Here is a 21,592-nt window from a genome sequence, read left to right as displayed (position 1 = left end):
GGTAGCTGCAGTTGTTCTAGTGAGGGGGCTGGGCTGCTGACACAGACCATGGGAAGGAGAGAGTTTGTGACGTTGAGAGTGGTGTGGAAGGTAACCTTTCTGTGGAGGGAAACCTTAGGTCCTGAGAGGGGCTATTGTTAATAACTAGTCCACCAGTGCCGGGCTCTCTGCTAAGGGTTTGATTTAGTCATCACAACCCCAGTGTAGTAGATGCAATAGGCATCTTCTTGTTACAGATGAGTAAACTGAAGCTGAGAGGGGTTGAGCCATTTGCCCGCGTCACAGCTAGTTCAAAGTGGTACCACTAATGAAGTCCTGGCAATCTGACCTGCAGGCGGTTCTCAGGTTTGACCCTTGGTTCTGTTTTTCACTTGAGGACGCTGTCCCCTTAGGTTCTGTCTGTCATGTATGCTCCGGGGATTCAGGAGCCTCTCCGCTGGGTTAGTTCCCAGGTTTCACCTCAGCTTCAGACCACCGGTCCAACAGCCTCCCTGATTCACCTCAAGCTTAATGCGTTTAAGGATGAATCTTTATTTACACGAAATCTGCTCCAGCCCACTTCCCGGGGGGTGCCTCCACTATCCACCCAGGGGCAGAATCCGGCCACTGCCTGAACTCTTCTCCCCTCACCCCCCATATCCAGGGACCCAGTCACCGTACCTCCCACACTACTCTAGATGTCACAAACTCGCTCTTTCCCACTGTCACCGCCAGCAACCCCGGCCCCTCACTAGAACGTCTGCAACCCACGTGCTGCACCACGCGGGTGTTACACGTGCAGGTCTCCTGTCCTGCCTCCTTTCCTCCACCCGCAAGAACAAGGGAAATCCCACATCACCCTCTGCCCCGGGGATCATGAGAGTCAGCTTAGTCCAGGTCCTTACCCCGCCCCAGCCCAACACCCAGGCCTCAGTCACCCTAGGTAGAGATTCCCGTACCCAGGCAGGCAAGGGACCCCAACACATCCCAGCCCTCTGGTGGTCACGCGCACAGCCCGGACAGGCCATAAGCCACCGCCCCGCGAGGACGCCACACTCGCCGCGCCCGGCCCTCCCCTCGCGGAGCCCGCCCCGCCTCCCTCCCCTCCGCCCCGCCTCCCTCCCCTCCGCCCCGCCTCCCTCCCCTCCGCCCCGCCTCCCTCCCCTCCGCCCCGCCTCCCTCCCCTCCGCCCCGCCTCCCTCCCCTCCGCCCCGCCTCCCTCCCCTCCGCCCCGCCTCCCTCCCCTCCGCCCCGCCTCCCTCCCCTCCGCCCCGCCCTTTCCTCCCGGGGGCCGCGCTCTCCAGCCTGCCCGCCCTAGACTGCCCCGGACCGCCCCGCGCTGGGAATTTGCGGCGGCATCCGCCGTTCCCGCCGAGCTGAACCGGTCTTTTCCTCGGAAAGGCAGGGCCGAGAGGCCCACGGGGCAGTCATGGAGGCGGCGCGGAGGCGGCAGCACCCGGGAGCGGCAGGCGGCCCGGGCGCGCAGCTGGGCGCCTCCTTCCTGCAGGCCAGGTGGGCGCGCGCCGCGGGGAACGGGCGGGTTACGCGCCTGTGCACTGGGGGCTCGGGCCCCGCCACATGACGCTCTTAGGACTGCCGGGCAGGAACCTCATGTGCGGCGCGAGCCGGGGCGGAGTCGAGCGCTGGGAGCTTGGAGGCGCGCTACCCTGGTGGCGGCGCCCCCGCGGTTCCTTCTTCCCCTGGGGAGCCCGGGGCCCAGCGAGGCTCTGCCTCCCCGCTTCGCGGTTGCTCGGGTGGGAGGAGCCCCCGCCCGGAGTTTGGGGTTTTCCGCCCCTCCCGCGCTCCCCTGCGACCCGGGCGGGCGCCGGGACAGCCGCTGCGCTGGGAGAGCTCTCCAGGGGGATGGGGACACACACACTTAGTCACTCGGGCCCCCAACTCATCCGCAAGTTCCGGGCGCCACCTCCGCGTTCTCGGGGTCCTTCCAGCCCTGAGTAGGACTTGATTCTGCAGTTAATCAGGAGGCTCTCTGCTTGACCTGAGGCACCCAATAATGTGCGAATGTAATGGAAGAGACAGCGGAGAAGGGCGGAAGCTCCCGTCCAGAGAATGAATGAGGATCCCTTCTCAGTTTTTGGTTTATCTGGTTGGGACGAGCAGAGCTCCATTCTACCTTCGTCCCGTTTTATTGACCAGAAACATTCACTGCATTCAGCAGGCATTCTTTATACGCCTGTGGTGTGCCCAGCTCTGTGGGAGTGAGAGCCCACGTGGGAGTGAGAGGTCATCTTGGAGGGCTTCATGGAGGAAGTGGCACTTGAGCTGCGTCTCAGAGGACTTGGTAGGGGACCCAGGGAAGACAGGCTGTTCCGGCCAGGGAAACAGTAGGGAAAGGCAAGGAGTTTAGTGGTGTTGGAGCTTTCCAGCTGTAAAAGAAAGTGACAGGAGGATGCAGACTGATTGTGAAGGGTCTTTAATTGCAGCAAGTCTAGGACTCGAGTGAGGGCCTAGAGTGCAAAACTTAGGGGTAGGCGCACAGCCGTGACAGTGAGTGCCGCCTCAAATATTGGGCCCTGGGGGCCTCGCTTGTCTCACCCTAGCTCCTGTCCTAGGTGACAGGTTAAGCATATAGTCTTTATCCCATAGGCACTGGGGAGTCGTGGGAAGTTTCTGAGCACTGGCAATGCGCAAAGTCCTTGTTAGGAAGTTTTTGGTACGACCTGGATGAAGGGAGAAGTCTGAGCGCTTGAACTAAGGGATGGCTCCTTTCTGCTGCTGAGGACATGGGGGCTGAGCAGCTGTGGACCGTGTCCGTTTTCACTTAGAAACAATGTACTGACCATAGACGGCGTACTGTAGCTCACCTGTCTTCCTCGGCCTGTGAACTAAGTATTATTTTACTGATGAGGAAACAGGCTCAGATGGTCTGAGGAGCCTGACTGGCTGAGTCCGCGGGCGGTCTGCCCCGCACCGTGTCCAGTGGTTTCATTTCTGCTGTGGCCTCCACCCAACCCATTTGCCAGCTCTCCTCTTCCAGGGAGCCCCTTCTGCCTGTGGAATGTCTCTGTTCTGAACCCTCGCCAAGTTGGGGGTCACTGACTGCCCGGAACTGTGACAGCCCAGTGGGAACAGCCTGTGGGTCTCAGATATGGTCACCACTTTATCTCCTATGTGGGGCTCCCATGTCTAGCATCTTACTCAGTCTTGACAATGAGCTGCCAGATGTCACTTCCAATGTACAGATGGGGAAATGGAGGCCCAGAGAGGTTACGTCATTTGCTGGCAAGAACCAGGGCCTAAACCCAGGGTTTCTGACGAATGGGCTCTGCTCTTACAACTCCACTTTGGCTGCTAAGGAGTGATGTCCCTCTTCTCCTGTGTGAGCTCCCCACTAACCAGGGTGTTCCCAAAGGGGTGGTGTGAGGCATGAACTCTCTGTCTCCCAGGGTGTCTCTGCCCCCCACTGCATGGCCTCAGCCCATTCCCAGTATAATTGCTGCTCAAGACAGTAGGCAGAATCATCCTTTCCAATTCCTAGGATGCTTGGATTTCCTCTGCTGCATCTGTGCTTTGCTCACTGCCTCTTAAGGTAACCCATTCCAGCTTCCACCTGCTTTGTTGCCAGTTTTTGTATTATAATGAAAGTATTATAATTAGGCCGGGCACCATGGCCTGTAATCCCAGCACTTTGGGAGGCCAAGGTGGGTTGATCACTTGAGTCCAGGAGTTCAAGACCAGCCTGGCCAACATGGAGAATCCCCGTCCATACTAAAAATTACAAAAATTATCCAGGTGTGGTGGCCCATGCCTGTAATCCCAGCTACTTAGGAGGCTGAGGCACCAGGATCCCTTGAGCCTGGGAGGCGGAGGTTGTAGTGAGCCGAGATCGCACCACTGCGCTCCAGCCTGGACAACAGTGAGACTCGGTCTCAAAAAAAAGAAAAAAAAAGTATTATAATTAATGCCCATGATAAATCCAATAACAAAAGCTTCAAGTTTTAAAAAGCAGCAATCCGTGTCCCACCCTTCCCTGGCACCAGAGACAATCACCTTAGCTTCTTTTAGCTGTTTTTACCAGAGTCAAATTCGTATTTTCCAATAATAGGCTTGTAACAATAGCAAACACTATGTAGCACTTTCTGTGGATCAGGCCCTGCTCTTAAGTTTTTGCATATATTAATTAAACCACGACCCTTGACATAGGATCTACTGGCCAGGCGCTGTGGCTCGTGCCTGTAATCCCTGCACTTTGGGAGGCCGAGATGGGTGGATCACGAGGTCAGGAGTTCAAGACCAGCCTGACCAACATGGAGAAACCCTGTCTCTACTAAAAATACAAAAATTAGCCAGGCATGGTGGCGTGCACTTGTAGTCCCAGCTGCTTGGGAGGCTGAGGCAGGAGAATTACTTGAACCCAGGAGGTGGAGGTTGTGGTGAGCCGAGATCGCACTACTCCAGCTTGGGCAACGAGCGAGACTCCGTCTCAAAAAAAAAAAGGAGATATAGGATCTACTATTATCTCCATTTTACAAATGAGGACATCGAGGCCCAAGAAGTTAAGTGACTTGCTGAAGATCTGGTTAGAAGCAGAGCTGGGATATGAACCCAAATAGACTCCAAAGTCCACACTCTTTTTTTTTTTTTGAGATGGAACCTCGCACTGTCACCCAGGAGTGCGAGGGATGCAGTGCAGTGTCACCCACTGCACTGGAGTGCAGTGGCGCGATCTCTGCTCACTGCAACCGCCGCCTCCCAGGTTCAAGCGATTCTCTTGCCTCAGCGTCCCGAGTAGCTGGGATTACAGGCATCTGCCACCACGCCCAGCTAATTTTTTGTATTTTTAGTAGAGATGGCATTTCACCATGTTGGCCAGGCTGGTCTCAATCTCCTGACCTTGTGATTTGCCCACCTCAGCCTCCCAACATGCTGGGATTACAGACGTGAGCCACCGTGCCCGGCCAAGTCCACATTCTTAAAAACTATACTCAACTGCTATTTCTTGGTTTATTTTATTTTATTTTATTGTTTTTTTGAGACGGAGTTTCACTCTTGTCCCCCAGGCTAGAGTGCAGTGGTGCGATCTCGGCTCACTGCAACCTCCACCTCCTGAGTTCAAGCAGTTCTGCCTCAGCCTCCTGAGTAGCTGGGATTACAGGTGCCTGCCACCACGCCCAGCTAATTTTTGTATTTTTACTAGAGATGAGGTTTCACCATGTTGGCCAGGCTGGTCTCTTCCTGACCTCGGGTGATCCACCCGCATTGACCTCCCAAAGTACTGGGATTACAGGCATGAACCACTGCGCCCAGCCTTTGATTCCTTTTTAAAAAAATGAAAATTTTAAAAAATTAGCCGTGTGTGGCATCTCATGCCTTTCTGTGGCCCCAGCTACTCAGGAGGCTGAGATGGGAGGATTGCTTGAGCCTGGGAGGTCAAGGCTGCAAGGAGCCATGACTGTGCCACTGCACTCCAGCCTGGGCAGCAGAGCAAGACCTTGTCTCAAAAACTAAAAAATAAAAAGAGGATATTAATCCCTTACCCTAAACTTTAGCTTTCATCACCCTTTCCTACAATTTCTGTCCTCTGTTTTCATGTTATCAAAGTAGACTATAATTATCTGCTGCTTTAAAACCATAATTATCTTCCATGTTTTATCTGTGGATTGACTCTAAACATTGAAAATTAATATATAATGTGTATGTTATTTAAGCCATGTATTTAATAAATATTGTTCTAACAGAGCCAAATAATGTTTAACAGTTAAATTTGCTTTCTTTCTTTTTTTTTTTTTTTTTTTTTTTTTTTATTAGACGGAGTCTCGCTCTGTTGCCCAGGCTGGAGTATAGTGGCGCAATCTCGGCTCACTGCAAGCTCCGCCTCCCAGGTTCGCGCCATTCTCCTGCCTCAGCCTCCCGAGTAGCTGGGACTACAGGCGCCCGCTGCCACGCCTGGCTAATTTTTTGAAGTTTTAGTAGAGACAGGGTTTCACCGTGTTAGCCAGGATGGTCTCGATCTCCTGACCTCATGATCTGCCCGTCTCGGCCTCCCAAAGTGCTGGGATTACAGGCGTGAGCCACGGCACCCAGCCTAAATTTGCTTTCTTATGTTGCTTTTGTTTTGTTTTTCTTGGAGTTTCTAGTTGCCTTTCTTTTTTTCTTTTCTTTTTTTTTTTTTTTTTTTTTTTTTTTTTTTGAGACGGAGTCTCGCTGTGTTGCCCAGACTGGAGTGCAGTGGCACGATCTTGGCATACTACAAGCTCTGCCTCCCGGGCTCATGCCATTCTCCTGCCTCAGCCTCCCACGCCCGCAACTATGCCTGGCTAATTTTTTGTATTTTTACTAGAGACGGGGTTTCACCGTGTTAGCCAGGATGGTCTCAATCTCCTGACCTCCTGATCCGCCCACCTCGGCCGCCCAAAGTGCTGGGATTACAGGCATGAGCCACTGCGCCCAGTCTAATCTTGATTTGCAAGCTGGTTGCTGAGTATCCACTCTGTGCGCCTGCTTTTTTTTTTTTTTTTTGGCGATAAGCTCTTACTCTGTCACCCAGGCTAAAGTGCAGTGGTACTGTCATAGCTCACTGCAGCCTCGACCTTCCAGGCTTAAGTGATCATCCTGTCTCAGCCTCCTGAGTAGCTGGAACTACAGATGTGTGCCACCATATCCAGTTAATTTTAAATTTTTTTTTTTTTTTTTTTAGATTTTATTTATTTTTTTGAGATAGTTTCACATTTATTGCCCAGGCTGGAGTGCAATGGTACAATCTCGGCTCACTGCAACCTCCGCCTCCCAGGTTTAAGCGATTCTCCTGCCTCAGCCTCCCAAGTAGCTGGGATTACAGGCGTGCACCACCACGCCTGGCTAATTTAGTATTTTTATATAGAGACAGGGTTTCACTTTGTTGGCCAGGCTGGTCTTGAACTCCTGACCTCAGGTGATCTGCCACCTTAGCCTCCCAGAGTGCTGGGATTACAGGCATGAGCCACTGGGCCCAGTCTCCCCTCTTTTTTTTTTTTTTTTTTTCCTGTCCTACTAAGTTAGGCTGGACTAATGACAGGGATTCTCATTGGCCAAGGTGCTTCCTGAGGTGGAAGAGAAGTAGTCACCGAGCCTCTAGTGTGTGCTAGGTACGCATAACTTCCAGATACACACATCTAAGTGTTCATGCTTTCAAAATCTCTTTATTCCTCTTACCGAACATCCTACTTTTTGCCCAGTTTGGAGGTATCAGAGCAAGAAACTGAAGGCTGTTATCTCTTTCACCACCTAAATTCTCTGGGCCTGGAGGTTATCACTGTCTGATTTTTGAGGCCTTACCCTGATGGCCACTGAGGAAGGAGCTGGGTGGGGCCTCTGTTGGTCACTCGTCTCAGACCACTGAGCAGTCCTCACGGTTACTGGCTATCTGTACAGTCTGAAGATCCAACCGCCCCTCCCTTCTCTTTCTCTGGCTCCAGTAAGCCAGGCATCTCCGCTCCATGCAGAACCTTCTTCACTTCCACCTCCAGGCCTTTACCCTGCTCTCCTGCTTTTCTGCCTAGTTAGATTCATCCATCTGTGCTTTGAGGCTCCCTTCCCTCATGCAAGCTTTGTGTATTGCCCTAGGCCACGCTGATCCCTTTCTAACTTGATCTCCTGATAAGCCTAGTAATCAAAAACAGAATAGCAAGCTGTTGGCCGGGCATGGTGGCTCACAGCTGTAATCCCAGCACGATGGATGGCTGATATGGGTTGATTACTTGAGCCCAGGAATTTGAGACCAGCCTGGGCAACGTAGTGAGACCTCACCTCTACCAAAAAAAAAAAAAAAAATTAGCTGGTCATGGTGGCATGCACCTGTTGTCCCTGGAGGTGTGCAAGTAATTGCAGGGACTCTGTAAAGAGGATTTGAACTCTGCTAGGGTGGTGGGTGAGTTGGGAGAACCTTAAAGGTCACCCCTGTTCTCGAGGGTCTAGATGGGAGAGTACAATTCCAGCCCCATTATGCCAGACTGAGTTGGCGTCGAAGTGCTCCCTGCAGTGCGCTGGTGGGGCTTTGGGAAAAGCTTCATCAGGGAGGGCTTCCCAGAGGAGGCAGCACTGGTCCTGGAACTTCACTGCATCTGCGAACAGCAGATGACCAACTGTTTAGTGAGAGGGACAGGCCTCCAAAGATGTGTGGTGAGGCGGTACTCCACTTCCTGTGTCTCTCACATCACCTTGCTTCTGCTGGCTCCTCAGGTTCCACTGTGGCCTGCTGAGAAGAGGAGTACCAGCAGCCCAACCTGACCTCCTCATAGTGCTGGAATCAAGGGAGCAGGAGGCCCTACCCATTTCAGTCTCTAAGGCCTATTTCATTGGAGGGCTCTGATTGGCCCAGCTCGGTCACACACCCATCCCATAGACCCATCATGATGGACTCAACTATGGGATGGAGGTTAAAAGTATAAGCTCAGGAGCCCTATCATTTGGGTTCAAATCCTTAGCTGTGTGACCTTGAGCAAGTTACTGAGCCTCTTGGGCCTCAGGTTTTTCATTTGTAAAATGGGGGGTAATATTTCAGCCTTGAAAGGTTTCTGTGAGGATTAAATGAGATAATATATGTAAACAGCTAACAGTAGTGCCTGGAATACAGTAAGTGTTCAACTGAGGTCAGCTGCCATCATCCATGATCATGTTTCATGCTTTTCAACCATGACTGTATCTTTGCCTTACTTGATTTCCTCCATCATTCAGTAGGGGAGAAACCCCAGCAGTTACACCTGTTCAGCTGTTTCCTTCCTGAATCACAGGGAAGCTAAGGTCGGGGCAGCTGAAGTCCACCTTCCCCTGGACCGCAGGGCCAGACCCCAGTATTTCCAGCAAAACCCTATCCCTAGAACTCAACTGTGTGTGCCTCCTCCTGTCCTCAAGTCCCCAGACCTCTTTGTGGCTAATCTCAGGGGAAGATTTTGGTGGAGGAGGAGAGAAGAGCTGACCTCTCTCGTCTGGTTCCTTCCCAGGCATGGCTCTGTCAGCGCTGATGAGGCTGCCCGCACAGCTCCCTTCCACCTCGACCTCTGGTTCTACTTCACGCTGCAGAACTGGGTTCTGGACTTTGGGCGCCCCATTGCCATGGTGAGTGTGAAATGGTGCACAGGGCCCCGACCAGCACTGAGGACACTTATTGTGACTTGAATTTGCCGAGTGACCTTAGACAAGTCACTTCTCCTTTATCTCCCAGTAAACTGAGAGAATAGGCCTGGATGCTTTCATACCCTTAGCTCTATGACTTGGCCCGTCAGGCAACTGCCAGCAAGTGGGGGGGCCTGAAGAGTCATACTGTGCCCCGACTCCCATGGGGGAACTGGTGGTCCTGAACAGTCATACTGTAATACTGTAACCCCCTCTGGCCTGTGTCTGGAAGCAGGTGAACCAGGTTGAACCAAATCACTAAGACAGACAAAGGAGTATGGGAAAGGAAGTGGAGCACCCCCGCCATCCACCCCCACCCCCCACCACCCATCCTTCCGTATTACCTTGGGATAGTATTATTTTTTCTGGAGTTGAAGCACATAGGCTGATTTTGCATATTATATATGACTGAGCCATGGGTAATTTTTAATGCCATCCAGTGAAACCATCCCCTGCCCTCCAAGGCTACTTAATCCTTTAGTATCCAGTAGTGGCCTCCACAGAAGAGATTACTGCTGGGAGGGCACCAGTGCCCCTTGCTTATAGTGGGAGGATGGATGATAGATAGATAGATAGATATATAGATAGATAGATAGATAGATAGATAGATAGATAGATAATTGATAGATGATAGATAATAAATAGATGAACGTGAAGAAAATTAAGTGAGGTATCACCAGGGATCAAGTCATTATTTGGTAGTGGGGGCACAGTGTGACTATTCATGGCCCCCAGACCCCTCCCACCCAACTTGCTGGCAGTTGCCTGAGGGGCCACAGTCATAGAGCCAAAAGATATGAAGGCATCCAGGCCTGTTCTCTCAGTTTACTGGAAGATAAAGGGGAAGTGACTTTTCAAAGGTCACTCAGCAAATTCAAGTGTAAAAATAACGATATCCAATGCGGAAACTGGCACTTTGTAACGTCTAGTGATCATGCCAATTAGCAAAGACCTTTTGGGGCCGGGCATGGTGGCTAATGCCTATAATCCTAGCACTTTGGGAAGCTGAGATGGGAAGATCACTTGAGCCCAGGAGTTTGAGACCAGTCAGGGCAATATAGTGAGACCCCGTCTCTACAAAAGATTTGTAAATTAGCTGGGTGTGGTGATGTGCACCAGTAGTCCCAGCTGCTCAGGGCTGAGGTGGGAAGATCTCCTGAGCCTGGGAAGTCGAGGCTGCAGTGAGCCGTGATCATACCACTGCACTCCAGCCCGGGCGACTCGGTGAGACTCTGTCTCAAAAAACAAAACAAACACAAAGCAAAGCCTTTTTGGAAAGCAGTAATAATTCATAAGTAACAACTTGGCAAGGTTAGTACTTAGAATAGTGCCTGACACAATAAGTGTTCAATGCATTTTTATTGAATGAATAATAATTACAGCAAAGTTAGAATAGTGGCTAACATCGAATGCTTACTCTGTTCTAAACTCGTGATATGTTTCAGTTTATTGAATTCTCATATCAACACTATTGCTAATCTCAATTTTACAGATGAGGAAACTTGAGAGAGAGAGAGAGTAAGTAACTGGCTCAAGGCAAGCGCAGAGGCCAGCATCTGCCCAGGCATTCTGGCCCCAGAAACCCTTCCTGACGAGGTTGAATTCTCTGTCACATAAATATCCAGAATCCGAATATATTCATCCCTGCTGACCCAGTAATACCCTTCCGAGAATCTGTCCATAAGGATATAATCAGCAAGAAGACAGCAGCGTCCTCTAACTCAAAGATGTTCATTGCAGTGGTGTTTATAATAGCCAAACCTTAGAAGTGACTTGAGTGTCCAGCATTAGGGACTGGGTAAATCAGTTTTGCTATGTCCAGTATAGAGAATGTTTCCTGGCCATTAAGCAGAAATTATGGATACTATAGAGCAACCTGGAATATTTAAGGAGAAAAAAGTTCCTAAATGACACGCAGACTGACTAATTGCAGTTCAATAACGAGCTTGTCTACCTGGGATCAAAGACTTGATGGGCGTAAAGAGAAGCTGTCCTGGCAGTGCTGTCAGGGAGTGATGGTGGGTGCTGGTTCTCCTTCCTGCAGACTTTTTGAAGGTTGCCTTTTAAATGTGGAAAAATAAGAGGAATTGAGCCAAGAGTTGGGGCATCTGGTTGGGTTTGTGTGTGACCTAGGGCAAGTCACTGTCCTGGGCTTCATTTCTCTCCTGTCCAAGAAGACTGGTTGGACTGGCTGCTCTGAACCCTCTTCTAGCATGAAGGAACCGCATACTGGGGACCAGAGAAGCTGCCCATCAAACTGGTGCTCTGGGGAGAGGGAGAGATGAGGCCTGGAGTGGGCCTCACTCACTAGGACCCAGCTTCTACTGGCATAACAGGGTCTCCTGTTGGGCAAATCACTTCCCTCGTCCTGCCCAGAGCTACTGTGACCACTGTAACCCCAAGTAGAACTTGGTGGAGAGTAGACATTTGAAAAGCTCACATATAAGCTAGAGATTTTCAAATGTATGCATAATAGTTGCAAATTTGTAATAACTAAAAACAAAAACATTTACAAGTTATTAAAGTAACATGTCATAGATGGAACATAGTTGTAACATAAAGAAGTGTTAGATTCTCCCTACCCCGTTCCTGTCCCACTGCTGACAGTTTGGGGAACATCCCTTTCACTCTTTTCTCTGTTCATACAAACACTTATATACATCCTTTTCCCTTCTAACCATGATGAGATTTTGCTTTATACTTTCTTTTGCAACCTGCTTGTTTTCCTTTAGAATATATCATATGGTGGGGCATGGTGGCTTACACATGTAATTCCAGCACTTTGGGAGGTCAAGGCAGGAGGATCGCTTGAGGCCAGCCCTGGCAACATAGCAAGACCCTGCTTTTACAAATAATTTAAAAATTAATGGGGCTTGGTGCCTGACACCTATAATCCCAGCACTTTGGGAGGTCAAGGTGGGAGGATCACTTGAGCCCAGGAGTTTGTGACCAGCCTGGTCGACATAGGGAGACCTCATCTCAATAAACAATAAATAAATAAGAAAAAACCAGAATATATTACAGATCTCTCTCCATGTCAGCACATATAAGGTGTCATTTCTGTTAATGGCTGCTTAACCTTCCATGGTTTAGAAGTACTATCAGGGATTCAACTGGTCCTGTTTGATTGAAGAGTCAGCCTACTTCTGGTATTTTGCTATCACAGAATATTTTAGCAAGTATATATATGATGTAGGCAAAGAGATACACACATGCACACTGAGTGAGAGAGAGAAGGAGAGAAAGATTGAGATTGCTGCATTGTGAGTTTTATTTCTGCAGGTTTAGTTTATCCAATATTGGCATTTCTGTGTTAAAAGAGATAACCATCTAAATCCTTCCTTGAAACGTGTGGGCATTACACGTGTTTTCAATCAACAGAGACTAGGAGTACAGTCTGGGGGTTGTGAAATGCTTTGACCCTGCATAGGGGTTTTCATGCTGGCCTGGACAAGGCCAGGGCTCAGAAGAGAGAGCATTCCAGAGGGAGGAACTGGCCCTGGCCTGCCTGCCTCTCTCTGGGAAGGTAGGGAAGGAAGAGTTGAAGCCACTTTGTAGAGAGAGCATTCTTATTTTCTACTTTGTCTCCTAATGTGTACTTTGAACCTGGTTTGGAAGCAGTCCCTCCACACCAGGGCCTAGCAGTCAGGAGACTGATCTTGGAAAGGTGCCAGAACCCAAAGGGTCCAAGTAGGCCCTCTGGGCCACCTCTCTTGTGTTATCGATGGGGAAACTGAGGCCCAGGGAAGGGAAGGATTAGCCCAGGGTCCCCCAGCAAGTTGGTGTCAGAACAGAGTCCCTGAGAAGCCTACCGACTCCCAAGCTGGTATCAGGGTCATTTATTTGGTATCTGCTGGGTGAGGGGCACAGGGTCAGGCCTTGCCTGGAATCGCGTCTGCTGTGTGTCTGGGGACAAGTCCGTTACCTCCTCTGGGACTCAGCTTTCCTGTCTTGATAAACCTTTGTCCCAGGGCTACCAAGAAGGTCCAGCGATCACAGAAAGAATTAAGTGTACATGATGGGGGTGGGGGGTGAAAGGGGTGGGGGTGGGCGGCATTAGGGACAGACTCCCTTGAGGCCTGAGGGCCATGTGGTGCTGTGCCCAGGTGAGCCCGTTCTTCTATTTGCTCCCCAGCTGGTATTCCCTCTCGAATGGTTTCCACTCAACAAGCCCAGCGTTGGGGACTACTTCCACATGGCCTACAACGTCATCACGCCCTTTCTCCTGCTCAAGGTACTGTCCCAGGTCCCCCACTCTCTCCTGTCATCCCCATTCTTTGCACACCTGGCAGGAAGGTGATGCTAGGCCCGGTGTCCTGACTCAAGCATGCTCCTGCCTGCTGCTGGGGGGTGAAGGCTGTGGCAGAGCAGCATGTCCAGGGCCTGGGCCCCAGGGGAGGCGGAGCTGCCGGTTGCTGGGAGGGATGGAAAATACGCCCCCAAGGAAGGGCTTTTGATTTGAGCGTCAACCTGGCGTGCCAGCGGGGGAAGCAGAGAGGTGTTCAGGTAGAAGGACCTGAAGACAAGGCTGAGCTTGGGAAACCATAAAACATTTGGGGAGGCTGAGGCAGGAGTGACTGGGGGTCCAGGGAGAGGTCAGGGACCCACTGGGAAGAGAGGAAGAAGCCAGGTGGCAGGAGAGGCAGCAGCAGCCGCTGAACTCCATCCTCCACCCTGGAGAGCCCTGAGATGTCACTGGGAGCACAAGCAGGAACTGCTGGCTTTGCACTTTGCCAATAAAGGCTTTAAAACTACTATAGATAGGTTGAGCATCCCTAATCCAAAAATCTGAAATCTGAAATGCTCCAAAGGAGTCTGAAACTTTTTAAGCACTGGCATGATACTACAAGTAGAAAACTCAGCCGGGCGCGGTGGTTTGAGCCTGTAATCCCAGTGCTTTGGGAGGCCGAGGTGGGTGGATCACTTGAGGTCAGGAGTTCAAGACCAGCCTGGCCAACATGGTGAAACTGCATCTTTACTAAAAATACAAAAAAAAAGTAGCCGGGCATACTGGCAGGCACCTGTAGTCCCAGCTACTCGGGAGGCTGAGGCAGGAGAATCACTTGATTCTCAGCCGAGATCATGCCATTGCACTCCAGCCTGGGCAAGAGAGTGAGACTCCATCTCAAAAAAAAGAAAAAGAAAAAAATACAAAAAACTTAGGGCCAGCACAGTGGCTCACACCTGTAATCCCAGCACTTTGGGAGCCCAAGGCAGGCAGATCACTTGAGGTCAGGAGTTCGAGACCAGCCTGGCCAACATGGTGAACCCTCATCTCCATTAAAAATACAAAAAAGTTAGCCAGGCGCGGTGGTGTGCACCTGTAGTCCCAGCTACTTGGGACTCTGAGGCAGGAGAATCACTTGAATTCAGGAGGTAGAGGTTGCAGTGAGCCAAGATTCCACCACTGCACTCCAGCCTGGGCGATGGAGCGAGACTCCGTCTCAAAAAAAGAGAAAATTCTACACATAAGTACTTAACATAAACTTTGTTTCATGTACAAAATTATTTAAAGTGTTATATAAAATTACCTTCAGGCTGTATGTATAAGGTATATATGAAATATAAATGAATTTTTCCAGGCATGATGGCTCACACCTATAATCTCAATACTTTGGGAAGCTGATGCAGGAGGATCGCTTGAGGCCAGGAGTTTGAGACCAGCCTGAGCAACATAGTGAGACCCTGTCTCTACAAAAAATTTAAAAATTAGTTGGGCACAGTGGTGCACACCTGTAGTCCCAGCTACTCTGGGGGCTGAGGTGGGAGGATCTCTTGAGCCACTATACTCCAGCCTGAGTGACAGAGTGAGACCTGTCTCAAAGAAAAATGAAACAAATGAGTTTCATGTTTAGACTTGCATATGCATTCCCAAGATATCTCATTGTGTATATGCAAATATTCCAAAATCCAAAATCTGAAACATTTCAGATAAGGGATGCTCAGCCTGTATCCCCATTTACTATCACCATCATTTTGTATTGGAGAAAGATATTTCAAATCTCCAGAAGTAGGAGGGGTATAATCTCAGAACTCCGGTGTGTTTTCAGTTCAACAGTGGCATTTCAGAAGCACCTGCCTCCATCCCTGACATTTTCTTCATGTTTGCGGGGACCATTCAGAAATCAGAAGGTGCCTTCAGCAGGCTGGGCCAGCCACCCAGGGACACAGCCAGGGACAGTGGGAGGGCTGGGCCTGAGCCTGGACTCCTGCATTGAAGGCTGGGCTGTCCCCTCCAGCATACAGGTCATGTGTGACCTTGGGAAAGGAGTTGGGCCCTTTGGTCTTTTTCCTCCCTGGGTAAAGTCGTGGGAAGGGGCGGTGCTGCTCCCCAGTCCCTCCTGGGTTCATAGGGGTCACAGGAGGATCTGGAGGCTGGGCTGGCCTGCTAAAGGGACCAGCCAGTTTTTGGAGTGACATTCCAGCCGGAAGCATCCATCCTACCCTGGGTGTGAGGGGAGAAGTAGAGGGTGTCACATACTGTGACGGAGGTGAGGTCATGCTGCCAACCCCACTCTGAACCCCAGCTCATCGAGCGGTCGCCCCGCACCCTGCCGCGCTCTATCACCTACGTGAGCATCATCATCTTCATCATGGGTGCCAGCATCCACCTGGTGGGCGACTCTGTCAACCACCGCCTGCTCTTCAGTGGCTACCAGCACCACCTGTCTGTCCGCGAGAACCCCATCATCAAGAATCTCAAGCCGGAGACGCTGGTGAGGCCACCCCCTGCTCCCTGCCTGTAAGCCCTAGGGGCACAGTCTGTCCTGGGAGGCTGAAGAAATGGCCCCCACCCCTCGCCGCACCTGTCCTTCCACCAAAGGCATTCTGCTAGGTGAGGGCACCGTCGCCTGTGCCAAGCTAGGATGCTCAAGTGTTCTTAGGAAGTGGTGCACAGACTGGCTCCCACCTGGGCCCCTGTAACAGAGGGCAAGTCCCCGGGTAGGGAATAAGGCAGTGGGGGAGGCCTGGGACTGGGAGAAGCCTGTTCAGAGGGGATGCGTGGGGCCCCAGCACCTCCCTGGACTGACATCGACATCCCCCCGACTCTGCCCTGCCCGTGCCTCAGATCGACTCCTTTGAGCTGCTGTACTATTATGATGAGTACCTGGGTCACTGCATGTGGTGAGTGATGGGCCCATCTGTCTATCCCAGGGGCCCCAACCACCGGCTAGCTCTGTCACTGGCCTCAGGGACACACTGAGCAAGGCTGTCTGGGCCGCAGGTCTCCATGTGTTGAGTCTCATCCCCTGTAAAGGCGCTGTGAGCTCAACCTCCGGTGAGGTTGTCCCGGAGGTTGCCAGGGAGACCCAACAGCTGTCCCAGGCCCGGGGCCCCAGCTTCCCGCCAGCATCGCCGCCCCCGCTCAGCCCTCAGTGCCCGCAGTGGCCAGCAGAGGGCAGCGAGCGGCTTTGGTCCTCCCTCAACAAGCCTGAGCCCTGAGGGTGGGGGAGGAGGACACGTCCCTGATAAACAACCCCCAGATGGTAATGTGGAGGGTGGGGGCGGAGCCAGGGACCCCCACCGGTGTCGGGCCTGCTCTTTGGGAGTGGAGGAAGCTGCAGGAAGTCAGCTGGATCAGGCTGGGGAGGGGCGTGCTGTTTGCGCTCCCCCCTCTTCAGAATTCCCAGGGGGAGACCTCAGAAATGTGGCCTCAGCCTCAGGAGATCCCGGGCCCAGGCTGGGAGGCTTCATCTGTTCCAGCCTCCCATCTTAGCCAGGAGAAGCTGAGGCCAGCGGGAGGAGGGCTCGGAGGGCTCCGAGGGCGGCAGTGCAGCTGGGAGGTGAGGGCCAGCCCTGGACCCGGCTCACTCCTGAGTTGGCGCTCACGGCACATGCACCTTGCACGGGTGTTTCCAGGTTGTTTTGGGCTCTGCGATGTCAATCCTCCTGGCTCAGCTGGTCCAAGGTCCCTGGACAGGCCTCCTGCCATGTTTCCCTGTCCTTTGCCAGAGCCTCTTCCCACAGAAGGTTGGGAAAGGGTGGAGGGGCTAGGAGCAGAGAGCTGGAGCCCCAGCAGGAAGCGGGTGTGGGTGAGAAGAGGCAGGCGGGTATACTGGTGCAAGTCAGCACAGGTGGGAGAAAGGGAGCCAGTGTGTGGAGAGGGGAGAGGGTGGTATTTTGGGGTGAGGTGTCTGAGGTGGGGGTGTGGCTGTGTGCTGAGTGTGGGTGCAGCACTTCACCGAGAGGCCCCCGCAGGTGCTGTTCTCTTTTTTAACATGTGGACCTCCATCCTCAGCCCGGGACGTGCCTCTGTGTCCAGGCTAGTGTGGGGCTGGGCTGCTGGCGTCTGCGGTGCATGAGACAGACAACCCCCCAGACGCCCCCCACCCCCACGGAGTGAGTGAGGTGCCCTGGGCAGTATGGATGCCTCTGGGCCTCTGACTCACATGAGCCTTGCCTTCCTGTTTCTGTTTCTGTCCCATCTTTGACGCCCAGCACAAGCAAGGTCGGGTGGAGAGGAGCGCCTCTCACCCAGGCTAGGCGTTTTGTAAACCATGACGTGGCACTCCGTGGGACCCCGTGGGAGTGGGTGCAGAGGTGGTGGGGATGGGGACTGCTGAGCAGGCCTCTAAGGCACTGGCCTTCCTGTCCTAGGTACATCCCCTTCTTCCTCATCCTCTTCATGTACTTCAGCGGCTGCTTTACTGCCTGTAAAGCTGAGAGGTGGATGCCAGGGCCTGCCCTGCTCCTGGTGGCGCCCAGTGGCCTGTACTACTGGTGAGTAGACATCAGCATGGGGGCAGAGGCAGGGGCACGGAGTGAGCCACGGCAGCAAAATTCTGCACTTGCCCATGGACCTGTTGTGTGGCCCCAGGGAGACTGGCCCTCTCTGAGCCCCTGCTTCCTCTTGTGTCTAGTGGGGACTGTGACAATGCCCTGTGGTGGCCTCTTTGTTTCCGTGAAGCCCAGGCCTGGGTATGGCAGGGAGGTGGGAGGAGAGGGCGAGGTTGCACAGTCTCTCTCCATCCTCAAGCCCCTCTCGCTGTGTGCCCCATCTCAAGAACCCCAGTGTTGCCCTGGGGCCGGCACAATCCACCTCCGACACCAAGCCCTGTGGTGGGCTGCGGGTTCCGCCCCTGTGAAATGGGAATGATGGTACCTGCCTGTCTACCTCTCGGATGATGAGGATGCTGAGGACAGAGAGGGGCTTTGTCAAATGTAAAGCACTATGGTGAGGCCAAAGACAGACTGAGGGGTTTGATGGCCTAGGGGCACCTGGTCTGGGGTCTTTGTCCCCTCTGGCTCTCTCTTCTTCCCATCGCAGAGGACTCTGCCAGTCTCCCAGCCCTCCTCTGTCACTTCTGCCCTGGAGACAGGTCACCCTGGGATTGTGGGTGTCATGGGAAGGACAGGGTGGGGGCAAGACTGGGCCCTTCTCTGATGGGAGGCCTCCCTCAAAACGAAAAGGGCCTCCTTTCCTGGGCCAGCTCTAGACCGTCTCCCCGGCCTGTCACCTGTGTGGCTGAGATGACCCTCTGGGGCTCATCTGTGCGCTCTCTGGGGATTAAAAAGAGTGGGTGGCAGCTGCAGTGAGCGGGAAAGATGTTAGCGGAGCGCTTCCTGCGGGTCCTCACCCCGGCGTCCTGCCGCGGGGGCCGCTGCCGTTGTTGTGGCAATTGTTTGTTGCTTTCTCCTCTAGTCAGGTTTTGTTGTGTGGAAATACAAACTTAATGTGACCAGAGAAGCCAGAAATATACATTTGTAGGTATTCTGTTATTTAAATATTGGCAACAAAATCCACATCTAAAACCCAGTAACTATACCAGCTCCATCAGTATGCTGCCCGTGGGCTGTGGCTTAGAGCGGCAGGGTTCACTGAGCCCTGGCGCCAGAGGACGCTCCTGCCTGCCTGGAGGGCAGCCTGGCTCTCGCGCGCAGGGAGGGATGCCAGGCAGGACGGGGTTGCCGCAGCAGCTGCCTCACTCCCCCCTGGCCTTCCCAGGTACCTGGTCACCGAGGGCCAGATCTTCATCCTCTTCATCTTCACCTTCTTTGCCATGCTGGCCCTCGTCCTGCACCAGAAGCGCAAGCGCCTCTTCCTGGACAGCAACGGCCTTTTCCTCTTCTCCTCCTTCACACTGACCCTCTTGCTGGTGGCGCTCTGGGTCGCCTGGCTGTGGAATGACCCTGTTCTCAGGAAGAAGTACCCGGGTGTCATCTACGTCCCTGAGCCCTGGGCTTTCTACACCCTTCACGTCAGCAGTCGGCACTGAGTCCCTGGCACCAGGCTGTGGTGCTCTGCTGGGTGGGAGGTGGGCCATAGAGGGTGTCTGAATACAGGGGTAGGGGGTGTGGTGTGGGTGTGTAACCGGAGACTGAGAGCATGAGTGGGGTGTGCCTTGTGTGCGTGGATTCGTGTGCATGTGTGTGGATTCGTGTGTGCGTGGATTCATATGTGTGTGTGTCTTGTATATGTGTGTGTAGAGTGCATCATTTTCAGACTCTACTATTTCCGTCAAGTTTCTGTTTGATTTGGATCATCTCAGGATCGGATTCTGTTTTAGAGTGTTTCTGGGCCAGGATCCGGGCCCCTGCCCTCCTCTGCACCTGACCACACTCTCCCTGCTGGGGCTGGTCTGTTCTTCTGGTAGCTGTGCAGGAGAGGGCTGGGTGGGGCAGAGGCCAGGAGGGGACCTGGTGTGTCGCACACCCGCCACCTGGCTCATCCCTCAGGCCTACCCTGACCCTACATTACATAGGTTACATCAGCCTCTGTGGCTGTTGAGTAAAGTATTTCTCCTGTCTGGACCTCATTTGCACTAGATGGGCCTGTGGTCCCAAAGTAGGTCAGTGGGTTGGGGTTGCTGACACCCCCTGGGGGCAGCTTTGGGACAGATGAGTGGCTTGGTCCTGTCACTGCCCTCTCCCTGCCTAGGGGCTATGTGCACTCCAGACCCTGCCCAGGCTCAGGCCTATGAGGTGTGGAGCCAGCCTGACCCCCAGGAGCCAGAGGCACCGCCAACTCCCCTGGCATTCCAGCTCTCCAGGCGACCCTCCTCTACCCAAAGCTCTGTCTCCCACTCCCGCTCCAGAAGAACTGTGGCCACAGGCTTTGAGCGCCTGCATTCCTGGGTGGTGGGGCCAAAGGCCCTGAGCAAAAGCTGGAGCTCCTCTCATCAAAGCCTTTACAAGGTGCTGGGTCCAGAGGCTTTGCCTTGACAGCATGACCCCTGGTTTGGAGGGAGGAGGAGCCTCCCCTACCTAGGACCCCTCCCATGGGGGGGTCTACAGAGTCGGGGACAGAAGGGAAGGGACCCACAGGAAGTCATGGTGGTGCCCAGGGATGGGAAGGGACCCCCAGCCACGGGGACCCGGGATTCAAGAATAAAGCAAACAGTCACAGCTGCAGTTGCTGTTGGAGGTGTTTTTGTCTTTTCTCCCTTTTGTGCTGAGGTGTAGCACACACGGTGCGCCCCACAGCGTGGTGAGTTGCTGTATCGTGAACCCCCACGCAGCCATTGCCCCATGCCGATGTTTTCCATCTGTGCCGCATCCCCTGGGGACACCTACACACGTGAGGAGGGAGTTGGCCAGGGCACCCCAGCACACACTGGCCTAACTCCGAGGAGCCACCTCATCTCTCCTGGAGCACCTTCCCACAGGCAGAGGGATTCGGTGGGATTGTGTTGGCCTGGCCGCCTGCAGGCTTCCAGAGCCCAGGTGACTCCTTAACGTCCTTCTCTCCATCGTCTGCACAGAGGCAGCCTTTCCTCTATCCCTGCCCCGGGGGAAGGGAGCAGGGGCCTCCAACTCTGACAGGGAGGAGTCGAGTCCCCAGCTAAAATTCTGTGGGTCTAGAAACAGGTGTAAAGAGGCGACTCTGGGGATGTGATTTGGGGGAAAAGCACCCTTTCCACACAGGCAGTCAGGAAAGGGGAGAGGAGGGGAGAATGGGGCACAGGCAGCCCCTCCTGTCCCTGTGCCTGTGTGCAAACTGGCACGATGCCCCCCTTCCTATGGGCAGTGCAGCCCCTGGCCAGCAACCCCTCGCACCTGGGTTGGGGGCCCTTGTGTAGGGCACACCTGTGCGGCCACACCTACTTGTGGGCCGGACCTCGGGTGTAGAGCCCCATAGACTCAGCTGTGGACAAAAACCTCACGCCCCAAACAGGGAAATGGGATCTCAAGGGGAAGCAGCCGGGGAAGCCTCACACCGTGCCCCCATTTCCTCCTATGTGGGGGAGGGGAGCAGCACGAAGCCCTGAGGACTTGGGAGCATCAGCAGCTTCTGCGGAAGGGGTGGGGCTGAGGGTGGAGAGAGGAAAGGAAGGAAGAAAAGGGGAGCCTTCCTGGCCAGGGTAACTGGCACTAAGAGGCCTCACTCCAAGCCCCTGAGGAGCCTGCAGTGGGGCTGGAGACCCAGCCCAGGCCCCTCCCCGACCTGTGAAGTCCCCAGAAGGCGGGAGGTGAACTGGCACAGGCTGGGAACCGGCTGTGCGCTGGCCGCTTGATTTCGCCAACGGCCCTGTCATTCAGCTGGTGAGGAAACTGAGGCACA

At 53.4% G+C, this 21,592-nt stretch overlaps 1 protein-coding gene across 3 annotated transcripts; it reads left to right on the top strand.

Annotated features, from left to right (window-relative positions):
* Positions 1 to 1,274: 1,274 nt before the first annotated feature.
* CLN6 (CLN6 transmembrane ER protein) lies at positions 1,275 to 20,442 on the top strand. Of its 3 annotated transcripts, none has more exons than XM_028851075.2 (8): positions 1,275 to 1,491; positions 8,919 to 9,033; positions 13,226 to 13,324; positions 15,618 to 15,806; positions 16,160 to 16,215; positions 17,689 to 17,811; positions 19,037 to 19,346; positions 19,970 to 20,442. In XM_028851075.2, the coding sequence occupies exons 1-7, from the start codon at positions 1,409 to 1,411 to the stop codon at positions 19,305 to 19,307; spliced, it is 936 nt and encodes a 311-aa protein (XP_028706908.1). In that variant the 5' UTR covers positions 1,275 to 1,408; the 3' UTR covers positions 19,308 to 19,346; positions 19,970 to 20,442. The 3 variants fall into 3 exon arrangements, with proteins under 3 accessions (XP_028706908.1, XP_077795754.1, XP_014998037.1); XM_077939628.1 differs by adding an exon at positions 15,141 to 15,222 and having other exon boundaries at positions 19,037 to 20,442; XM_015142551.3 differs by having other exon boundaries at positions 19,037 to 20,442.
* The last annotated feature ends 1,150 nt before the right edge of the window (positions 20,443 to 21,592 follow it).

The sequence above is a fragment of the Macaca mulatta genome, chromosome 7, assembly GCF_049350105.2.
Source record: "Macaca mulatta isolate MMU2019108-1 chromosome 7, T2T-MMU8v2.0, whole genome shotgun sequence".
Lineage (NCBI taxonomy): Eukaryota > Metazoa > Chordata > Mammalia > Primates > Cercopithecidae > Macaca > Macaca mulatta.
This window is presented reverse-complemented; position numbering and strand designations above follow the sequence as displayed.

Excerpts from the sequence above, each read along its gene's own strand:
- CLN6 (XM_028851075.2), top strand. The coding sequence starts at position 1,409 with ATGGAGGCGGCGCGGAGGCGGCAGCACCCGGGAGCGGCAGGCGGCCCG. Across the intron at positions 16,216-17,688 it reads TACCTGGGTCACTGCATGTG|GTACATCCCCTTCTTCCTCA; the intron begins GTGAGTGATGGG and ends TTCCTGTCCTAG. Across the intron at positions 17,812-19,036 it reads CCCAGTGGCCTGTACTACTG|GTACCTGGTCACCGAGGGCC; the intron begins GTGAGTAGACAT and ends TGGCCTTCCCAG.